Raw genomic sequence first — 11,674 nt, forward strand, 5'->3', positions numbered from 1 at the left:
GTTACAAGATTATTGTTGTACTATAATATCATTGTCACAAGATTATTGTTGTAATATAATATCATTGTTACAAGATTATTGTTGTAATATAATATCATTGTCACAAGATTATTGTTGTAGTATAATATCATTGTTACAAGATAAGATTATTGTTGTAGTATAATATCATTGTTACAAGATTATTGTTGTACTATAATATCATTGTCACAAGATTATTGTTGTAATATAATATCATTGTTACAAGATTATTGTTGTAATATAATATCATTGTCACAAGATTATTGTTGTAGTATAATATCATTGTTACAAGATAAGATTATTGTTGTAGTATAATATCATTGTCACAAGATTATTGTTGTACTATAATGTCATTGTTACAAGATTATTGTTGTACTATAATATCATTGTTACAAGATTATTGTTGTACTAAAATATCATTGTTACAAGATTATTGTTGTACTATAATATCATTGTTACGAAATAAGATTGTTGATTAAACTAATATTGTAACCACATTGTCTTAATGGATGTCATGAGAAACAGGAACAAAGATGTCGCTTTAATTAAAACCCTTTGTATAAAAGTATTTGTTTTTTAGTTTCATCCGTGGTATCATAGAGTCCCCTAGTGGCACAGTGGTATGCCTGCGAACTTACGATACCAGAAACCGGTTTTCGATACCCGTGATGAGTAGAACCAGCTTCTTCTTTAGGTATAATTTTGTTTAGCTATTAACAAACAAATCATATTATCCAAGTTTCGTAACCGACTGTTCTTCGAAGCAGTGTTAAGGTCGGTTTTAGTCGAACATAGGTTCACGTAAACACGTACAACACTATTATTTTAGTTTGTCTTCAGACTGTATCTTAAAGTTCCTTCTCAGCAGAAGATATTAAGACAGGGAATTTCGAGAAAGTAATAGAAAAAAACACTTGATTTTCATTAGATAATAGAAACAAAATGTCCAATATTTACTATTATTATTTTTATATTATATATTTTTGTTACCTTCCCTGAAAATTTTACTTAGGATCGGTAATAAAAATTACGACGACGCCCCATAATCGAACCACTGAATATATGGTGCCCCAAGCAACCTTTCAGGTGTTCATCCTTAACGTTGGTTCTTTTCTGTTTTGTTTTATCACTTTTTATATAAGTTACGCGTATACATATACATATTTATAGTTTATGAACAGTAAAACTACATACAAGTGATTTATTTCGTGTTGTTTTTATTCCCTCGCTTCTACAGACAAAGATTAAGTGGTGTCCAGTTGGTAATGGTAAGAGCTTGTTTCAAATCTGGCCGCTAGGAGGTTATTGTGAAAACATGATATTTATAAACAGTAAACTTTCTGTTGCTGCTGTCGTTTCTTTGTTATACATTGATTTATTTTTGTTGTGTTAACCATAAGTATCGAAACTCAATTTTTAGGTTCGTAAGCTTTCAGTTTCACAGGTGAGCCACAGCAGAAGAACGGCTTTTAATGTGTAGCGTATTAATTTAGGCAAATTACATAAATACACAGCGATAATCGTCTGTGTTAAAGAATGCTTATAAAGCAATAGTGTCCATGTGTCACATTCTATGTAACAACACACGTAGAATAGACAGGAAGAATATTATTATAGACCAATGTGTGTCTTGGTCCAGAATATCATGTCGGGAGATTTTTCGTTTTTGTCAGAAAAAAACAAACAAACTGATTCTAAAATTCTCCCAGCTGGGAGAACTGGGCGTGTGATGGATGAAGTTTCCTGCTTCGGATTGCATTAATTACTTCAGCCGCCAGAGGGCAGTTATAGTGGAATGTCTCTCAGCATGTCCTTTAATAGAAAGTAAGCAAGGCAAGGCGTTTTTTTAAGTGATGAATCGAAAGAAGAAATAAGAAGGAAAGTTTCCAGTGGAAGGAAAAAGGAAAACGTTCCTTGTTTGGAACACCGAACAACATTTATCCATCTGTTTGGATTCTAAGGACATTTTGTAGAACACTTATCTCCACAAAAAGAGTTCATATTCAATCCAAATGGTAGTTTCCTGTTGGATTCCCGACATCCAGAACGTTGAATCCCTCTTTTGATGTGTGACTTTGATATTAAATGTTTGATGTTTCTTCTAAGCCTTCCTGTACTTCTACGTATAAGGAATTTTTCTACTCAGTGTTAGATCCATTGATTTTCCTTACATTCTCTCTACCGATAATAAGTCGATCGGCTTTCTGACGTATAGTAGTAGCTCTGTAGATGGCGCTTCTGTTGTACTGAACCATCTTTGTTGGACTGATACATCATTGGGCAATAGTTTTGTAATGTCGTCCACTCGAATGGCTTTTGTACTAGAACTTTATGACTGGTTATAGTCTCTTTAGTCGGACCCTCTGGATGACTCCCTCAATATGTACAACTTCCTTTATAACAGTGGTTACCAACGTTTTCTGAACTTCGCACACCCTATGGAAGACCTTGCACCCTCCTTACAGAGTGTGCATCAGATAATTCTTCTTCACGACAACTGAGAGAAAACAGACCTCGTACAGGCCTCTTCCCCCACCTCCTGGACCCTCATTTCGCACACCCAGGAGGGTGCCAACACCCTCGTTGGAAACCCCTGCTTTAGAGAGAGGCTTCAATTATTTCCCAGTCTGTAATCTACAAGGTTTATTTGAGCTACAAAGGAAAACATCTCCGCCATACGAAACGACAACCCATCAGAATCTAGGGCAAGATGCATTGGAGGACTCGTTTCAAAAGAAACGTTATTAGTACTCACTTTACGACTCCTTACCCGAAACGACATTATTTCGTTCTGTCCACTGTCACTTTCTGTAAGCCCAACTTTTTCCGAGTAACAAGTACACAATGTCTAGTTGTGACGAAAACAAGTTTATTTATTTTAAAAACCACAACCAAGAAAACACAGAAACTTAATAAACGTTTATTCTATTTTAACTCCTAAAAACTGAGATTCTCATAGGTCGAGTTTCGACTTCAACAAACGTAACCAGGCAACTTTCCTCCGTAACTACTCCAACGTTTTATAATAGCATACAACTTGTCTCCAGGACAGGCTGTACACTTAGCATCTCGATGACCATGTACCGTGTGACTGGAAGCGATGTAGCCCTGAAAAGATGACGTATACACACCACGTGATATGACAGTAAAGAAGGAAAGGACGTGTGACTTACAATAGATATGTGATATTCGTTCGATACATTGTAATGAACGTACTTACCTTAGACACGCCACACTTAATCAATGTCTTGGCAGCTTCTAACATTCTGCTACTTGGTGACACTTTCTGGAAGTTTCCCATGAAAGAGATGCCAAGAGACTTACTGTTGTGACCAGGTGAATGAGCTCCTCGTGTTTTCCAGCCACGACCTTCGTAAACTTTCCCGTCTCCACCAATCAGGAAATTGTAGCCGATATCTGACCATTCTGATGTCAAATTTAATATTTGATTAGTAATTTCATGCATAGTGTAACTCCGGAACACAAGGTTTATGACATGCGTGCCCTATTGGCGTGTTAATAAACAAAGAAACATATATATTCTGAGTGAAAGTTTTGGACTTCATTGAAAATACAACCCTGGTCTCAAAAAGACAAAACAAAATAACAAAGCAAGAAACAGTTATGATAAGATAAAAACAAATTAATTCGTGTAATTACTAAAACAAAATAACAAAGCAAACGACAGTTATGTTAAGATAAACACAGATTAATTCGTGTAATTACTAAAACAAACAGGGACTCCATCATATAACAAAAGGCTCGAAGGTAGCTTTGCTTACCAGAAGGTAAGATTATGTCAGAAATGAAGAATGGATGAAGATGATGTTCAGTAGCTTTCATAAACATGCTAGAAGATACGGTTCCACTTAATTCAGTCAAACAGAGAAGCCATTGGCGGGAAAACTTATGGGGAGGTCGAATTATCAAGGTGTACTGAGACGAGTGTTTATAGCTAGTTATTAGTAAATCTAGCTTATGGAAAACGTATCTAAACTGTGCGCAAATAAGGATTTCCATAGTGGTGTCTCAATCAATCCTACCAATATTAACGTCAGTATCTTGTAATGTCGTCACTCTAGTATCTAGCCAATAAAACTTGGAAATGTGTATGCTATTGGTTAATACTCTCCAACCAGGAACAAATTTCTCCCGAAGTGTTCTCTCATGGGTCTACTATCCTAGTAAGTACTAAAAAAAATAGAAAACTTACTTTTTGTTTCCATATGGTACTTCTGGATGTTGCGCACTACACTGGAGCAAGACGACTGGCTGCTGCATGTGGTTCCTGCAGTATGGTGAATCAAAATTTTACCAACAGGTGTCCGTAAGCTGGACCGACTCTTCGGTCTTCGAGCTCTCCATTGGGAACGTGTTACAATAGTTACGTCATTACAGTCTTCAAAACACGTGGCAGGATAAACGAAATAGAGTGTACTTTATATATACATAATTTTAATAGGAGTATAATACGATACTGTTCAAACATTTAAAACAGTTTCATTTTGTGATTCTTAAAGGTTAAATACTGTTTTAAAAATAAAAGCTTTTAAATGTATGGTCTCTCAAAAGTACATAACATTAACTCAGAGATTCAACTCTCAGAGATAAACTGATAAAGATATTTCATCTTTAAGACTATGAAAAGGAGGTACAAGGGTATTCGCACATCCTGCGCCATATTGCACCAGTCCCGTACTTAACACACAATTTTGTACTCTGTTATATTTATTCGTATAGACATTGCGAACCGTGGTGTCTGTACGAGTGTTCGCCTGTCTCTCGTTTACGGCGGCCGCTTCCCGCGCTGGGAAAACTCAACATCCACTGTTGAAATGACAGGAGAACAGACATGAATTACATTTCTCAGTCAGGATATTCTACACTAAATTATTAGGAATTAATCCCGCTGTTACTCACAAGATATGAAGTAAATTAAAAAATAGAAATATACATTTAACATATCTTACCACGTCTTAGCACGACTGAAATGCAGTAGGCATTATAAGTAGTTCAGCTTTGGCTCTGAGTGAAACCAAGAGTGCAACAGCTAACCTGTTTAAAGTCCATGAAATGATTTAAGTCAACAGATTAACATAAACCTTTCCATCACTGGGGACGGATAGTTCTATCATTATTTTATAAATATCATTCGTTATATCTTTGGTGTTATATAGTTTATTTTGTGGTATTTATTATATCCTTGATCTGTGACTTGTATGTTTTGTGACATTCTTAATGCCATGTGAGGGATTCTATAACCCAAGTTATAGCAACATAGACAAACCTTTAAAAGTGCCTAACAAAACTACCCATCACCATGATTACATTACAGGCAGCACCTTATTTTGTGTATATACATACATAATCTACCTGAGGTACTGATTAAAGACAGTATTTCATGAGTATCCTGTCAGTTTACCATTTAATAATTTTACAAGATAAGCGATACATTTAGTTATCTCCCCACATGTTACAAGCTAAATGATTTTTTTTGTTATCTCCCCACATGTTACAAGCTAAATGATTTTTTTTGTTATCTCCCCACATGTTACAAGCTAAATGATTTTTTTTTGTTATCTCCATAATGTTACAAGCTAAGTGATATATTTAGTTATCTCCATAATGTTACAAGCTAAGCGATATATTTAGTTATCTCCATAATGTTACAAGATAAGTGATATATTTAGTTATCTCCATAATGTTACAAGCTAAGCGATATATTTAGTTATCTCCATAATGTTACAAGATAAGTGATATATTTAGTTATCTCCCCACATGTTACAAGATAAGTGATATATTTAGTTATCTCCCCACATGTTACAAGATAAGTGATATATTTAGTTATCTCCTTACATGTTATCAGCTGATTATTATTTTACCCCCTATTTTTACCCCTATTTCAATAAAGAAAAGTATGTACTAAAAATACCAAGGGTCACTCACTGGTCAGACTGATACAGTTAGGACAAAGCATTTGGTCCGGGAATGTGACACAAGGTGGCACCTCTATATGTGTCACGTTAGTCTGTTGGACACAACTGTATCGGCCCGGCATGGCCAGGTGGGTTAAGGCACTCGACTCATAATCTGAGGATCACGGGTTCGAATCTCCGTTACACCAAATATGCTCGCCCTTTTAGCCGTGGGGGCGTCATAATGTGACGATTAATCCCACTATTCGTTGTTAAAAGAGTAGCCCAAGAGTTCGCGGTGGGTGGTGATGACTAGCTGCCTTCCCTCTGGTCTTACGCTACTAAATTAGGGATGGCTAGCGCAGATGGTCCTCGTGTAGCTTTGCACGAAATCCGAAGCAAACAAACACAAGTGTGGTTTCGTGCATGTTCGTTTTGTTGAGCCCCCCGCTAGTACAGTGGTATGTCTCCGGATTTACAACGCTAAAATGAGGGGTTCGATTCCCCTCGGTGGGCTGAGCAGATAGCCCGATGTGGCTTTGCTATAAGAAAAACACACACACACACACTCGTTTTGTTGAATTTTGCTCAAAGCTACACGATGGCTATCTGCGCTAGCCATCCCTAATTTAGAAGTGATATACCAGAAAGAATCTAGGCGCGAACTCTTGGGTTTTCCTAACTGAATAGTATAATTGGTCATCCTAGGTCATCATCAGATTAAGATGACCTAGGAAGGTCGAAACCTCCTTTTCCCCTTATCAACAAAAGTGGTAAAACCCATACGAACCGTTCTGAGGTACATACAGTGTTCGTAATAATATACTGAGAAACAAAATTATTGTGGTCAGTTAGTGACATCTTTATGTAAAATTATATAAAACATTCGTCTAATGTCGCAAGTACTTTTATTTTTATTAGTGGAATCAGCTATAAATCACACCATACCTTTCTGGTTACTTGAAGAGCACGTGTTTCTACCGAAACAACATTTGATGTTGTTTGGCTGTGTTGGACAGAGTCCACTAACATAGTTCCCCCTGTCACAACAAACGGTTTTCATACAAACACCAGCTCGACCATTCCTGACTTTGTCCTTACACGGGGATTCATTATAGGCTATGACATACAAAATGAATCAATATTACTTCATTACCACGGATATCTCGTTTCCCTGGGTAATGAACGGAATTAGTTACTAGTTTACTTATAACTTTTTGTGTTAAACATAACAACTTCTTATGTTCTTTTTTTTGCATTGTTAAGTTCAGTTTATGAGTTCTACATTTCTCGTATGAGAGACTTAACTCCAGAAGAATAACTTGATTCATCACAGACTGAGAGTTTAGACCTTTTATATTTTAATATTTTTACACTGATATCGTCTGAGTGATATCAGATTGTGTTCATTATAACTGAAAGGAAGTACACTAAAGGAGGGCGGAACGACTATAAATACCGTGGATAAAACATTGTATATCTTCTGTATAAACAAGAAGCTCGTGAAAGTTCACGAGTTTTCTGCATCCGGTTTACAAATAATTATGACACAATTACATGCTGGTAAAACAGAAGTTTTGGGGGGAAACACCTGAAAATATATCAATGATATATTGATATATATAGATATATATACCGTATTTTACGCCTTGTAAGACCCACTGTCTTCTTTAAAAACAAATCGAAAAATTCCCACGCGTCTTCCAAGACAAAAATGATGGTTTAAGGCAAGAGGTCAGCTAAGGGTCTACTTGAAACGGCCTCTCATACAGATCGTAATTTCATTACTTAACAATTACAAGTATTTCAAATAGCATAAAACATCCAATTTAACGAATATTGTCGATATACAGTGAAGAATATAATATATTTGACTATATTTACTCACTAGGGTGAATAAATGTCAAGGTTACATCAAGGTGGTGGTTACTGAGTCAAAATATTTGTTTTTAGGACTGTCTTTCTAAAATTAGGGTGCGTTTTATAAGGTGTAAAATACGGTATTCTATACTACTTATGAAAGTATAAACACAATGACAAAATACGGTATTCTATACTACTTATGAAAGTATAAACACAATGACAAAATACGGTATTCTATACTACTTATGAAAGTATAAACACAATGACAAAATACGGTATTCTACACTACTTATGAAAGTATAAACACAATGACAAAATACGGTATTCTACACTACTTATGAAATTATAAACACAATGACAAAATACGGTATTCTATACTACTTATGAAAGTATAAACACAATGACAAAATACGGTATTCTACACTACTTATGAAAGTATAAACACAATGACAAAATACGGTTTTCTATACTACTTATGAAAGTATAAACACAATGACAAATTACGGTATTCTATACTACTTATGAAATTATAAACACAATGACAAAATACGGTATTCTATACTACTTATGAAAGTATAAACACAATGACAAAATACGGTATTCTATACTACTTATGAAATTATAAACACAATGACAAAATACGGTATTCTATACTACTTATGAAAGTATAAACACAATGACAAAATACGGTATTCTATACTACTTATGAAATTATAAACACAATGACAAAATACGGTATTCTATACTACTTATGAAAGTATAAACACAATGACAAAATACGGTATTCTATACTACTTATGAAATTATAAACACAATGACAAAATACGGTATTCTATACTACATATGAAAGTATAAACACAATGACAAAAACGGTATTCTATACTACTTATGAAAGTATAAACATAATGACAAAATACGGTATTCTATACAACTTATGAAAGTATAAACACAATGACAAAATACGGTATTCTATACTACTTATGAAAGTATAAACACAATGACAAAATACGGTATTCTATACTACTTATGAAAGTATAAACACAATGACAAAATACGGTATTCTATACTACTTATGAAAGTATAAACATAATGACAAAATACGGTATTCTATACTACTTATGAAAGTATAAACACAATGACAAAATACGGTATTCTATACTACTTATGAAAGTATAAACATAATGACAAAATACGGTATTCTATACTACTTATGAAAGTATAAACACAATGACAAAATACGGTATTCTATACTACTTATGAAAGTATAAACACAATGACAAAATACGGTATTCTACACTACTTATGAAAGTATAAACACAATGACAAAATACGGTTTTCTATACTACTTATGAAAGTATAAACACAATGACAAAATACGGTATTCTACACTACTTATGAAAGTATAAACACAATGACAAAATACGGTATTCTATACTACTTATGAAAGTATAAACACAATGACAAAATACGGTATTCTATACTACTTATGAAAGTATAAACACAATGACAAAATACGGTATTCTATACTACTTATGAAAGTATAAACACAATGACAAAATACGGTATTCTGTACTACTTATGAAAGTATAAACACAATGACAAAATACGGTATTCTATACTACTTATGAAATTATAAACACAATGACAAAATACGGTATTCTATACTACTTATGAAAGTATAAACACAATGACAAAATACGGTATTCTATACTACTTATGAAATTATAAACACAATGACAAAATACGGTATTCTATACTACTTATGAAAGTATAAACACAATGACAAAATACGGTATTCTATACTACTTATGAAAGTATAAACATAATGACAAAATACGGTATTCTATACAACTTATGAAAGTATAAACACAATGACAAAATACGGTATTCTATACTACTTATGAAAGTATAAACACAATGACAAAATACGGTATTCTATACTACTTATGAAAGTATAAACACAATGACAAAATACGGTATTCTATACTACTTATGAAAGTATAAACACAATGACAAAATACGGTATTCTATACTACTTATGAAAGTATAAACACAATGACAAAATACGGTATTCTATACTACTTATGAAAGTATAAACACAATGACAAAATACGGTATTCTATACTACTTACCACTTATGAAAGTATAAACACAATGACAAAATACGGTATTCTATACTACTTATGAAAGTATAAACACAATATACGGTATTCTATACTACTTATGAAAGTATAAACACAATGACAAAATACGGTATTCTATACTACTTATGAAAGTATAAACACAATGACAAAATACGGTATTCTATACTACTTATGAAAGTATAAACACAATGACAAAATACGGTATTCTATACTACTTATGAAAGTATAAACACAATGACAAAATACGGTATTCTATACTACTTATGAAAGTATAAACACAATGACAAAATACGGTATTCTATACTACTTATGAAAGTATAAACACAATGACAAAATACGGTATTCTATACTACTTATGAAAGTATAAACACAATGACAAAATACGGTATTCTATACTACTTATGAAAGTATAAACACAATGACAAATTACGGTATTCTATACTACTTATGAAAGTATAAACACAGTGACAAAATACGGTATTCTATACTACTTATGAAAGTATAAACACAAGTATAAACACAATGACAAATTACGGTATTCTATACTACTTATGAAAGTATAAACACAATGACAAAATACGGTATTCTATACTACTTATGAAAGTATAAACACAATGACAATGACAAATTACGGTATTCTATACTACTTATGAAAGTATAAACACAGTGACAAAATACGGTATTCTATACTACTTATGAAAGTATAAACACAATGACAAAATACGGTATTCTATACTACTTATGAAAGTATAAACACAATGACAAAATACGGTATTCTATACTACTTATGAAAGTATAAACACAATGACAAATTACGGTATTCTATACTACTTATGAAAGTATAAACACAATGACAAAATACGGTATTCTATACTACTTATGAAAGTATAAACACAATGACAAAATACGGTATTCTATACTACTTATGAAAGTATAAACACAATGACAAATTACGGTATTCTATACTACTTATGAAAGTATAAACACAATGACAAAATACGGTATTCTATACTACTTATGAAAGTATAAACACAATGATAAAATACGGTATTCTGTACTACTTATGAAAGTAGATGATGAATGACACGTGAGAGAAACGTTTACTTAGAGATAGATCTATAGATCTATAACATAAAAACAGGACAAACTAATTAATTTTCTGTGACAATAATATTCAGTTAAAACGATTAGATTAACAAATAATTAACAGTTTTTACACTTACCAGCAAAAATGCCCACAACATGGAAAAAAATAACCAAAAGTACGTAAGTCATTTTACTGTTATTCTGTAGGCCTTCATCACGAACATACTTTTATAACTGTCTGAGGAATCCGGAAGTACGACATCAATCCGGATGTTGCATCTTGTTTAGAAGAGCTTCTAAGCCTAACATCCTGTGAAACTCTGCGAGTTACGCAATTTTGCGCAGTCGGCAAAAATATCCCGGAAAACGGATGTGACATTTGTATGGGAAGTCCTCTGTCGACAATTATAAACATCTATTTTTATTTTTATTTTTTAAATAGAATAATTAATTCAGTAAAACGCAAGTCGCAAGTAAACTTCTGTTTTGTCTTAAAAGTCACTGAAAATGTCAACACGTTGGTTGGAGTATTTTCAAGAATTATGGAACAAATAGAATTAATAACGAGACATCTGTTTCTCATCGTCAGCTAACAAATAATGTTTTTAAGTTTCGCCAATTTATCAATAATAGTCTGCCAGTAGGAAC

The 11,674-nt window shown here is 33.2% G+C and overlaps 1 protein-coding gene across 1 annotated transcript; it reads right to left on the reverse strand.

The window, feature by feature from the left end:
• Positions 1 to 2,868: 2,868 nt before the first annotated feature.
• On the reverse strand, positions 2,869 to 11,348 carry LOC143242605 (peptidoglycan-recognition protein SC2-like). Its single transcript, XM_076486073.1, has 5 exons — positions 11,164 to 11,348; positions 6,882 to 7,052; positions 4,232 to 4,417; positions 3,239 to 3,444; positions 2,869 to 3,126 (listed from the first exon to the last, which is right to left on the reverse strand). The coding sequence occupies exons 1-5, from the start codon at positions 11,213 to 11,215 to the stop codon at positions 2,992 to 2,994; spliced, it is 750 nt and encodes a 249-aa protein (XP_076342188.1). The 5' UTR covers positions 11,216 to 11,348; the 3' UTR covers positions 2,869 to 2,991.
• Between the last annotated feature and the right edge of the window lie 326 nt (positions 11,349 to 11,674).

Source organism: Tachypleus tridentatus, unplaced genomic scaffold (genome assembly GCF_004210375.1).
Source record: "Tachypleus tridentatus isolate NWPU-2018 unplaced genomic scaffold, ASM421037v1 Hic_cluster_2, whole genome shotgun sequence".
In the NCBI taxonomy this organism is placed as follows: domain Eukaryota; kingdom Metazoa; phylum Arthropoda; class Merostomata; order Xiphosura; family Limulidae; genus Tachypleus; species Tachypleus tridentatus.

Excerpts from the sequence above, each read along its gene's own strand:
- LOC143242605 (XM_076486073.1), bottom strand. The coding sequence starts at position 11,215 with ATGACTTACGTACTTTTGGTTATTTTTTTCCATGTTGTGGGCATTTTT. Across the intron at positions 7,053-11,163 it reads TGTTGTGGGCATTTTTGCTG|CCTATAATGAATCCCCGTGT; the intron begins GTAAGTGTAAAA and ends TGTATGTCATAG. Across the intron at positions 4,418-6,881 it reads CTCTTCAAGTAACCAGAAAG|ACTGTAATGACGTAACTATT; the intron begins GTATGGTGTGAT and ends CGTGTTTTGAAG.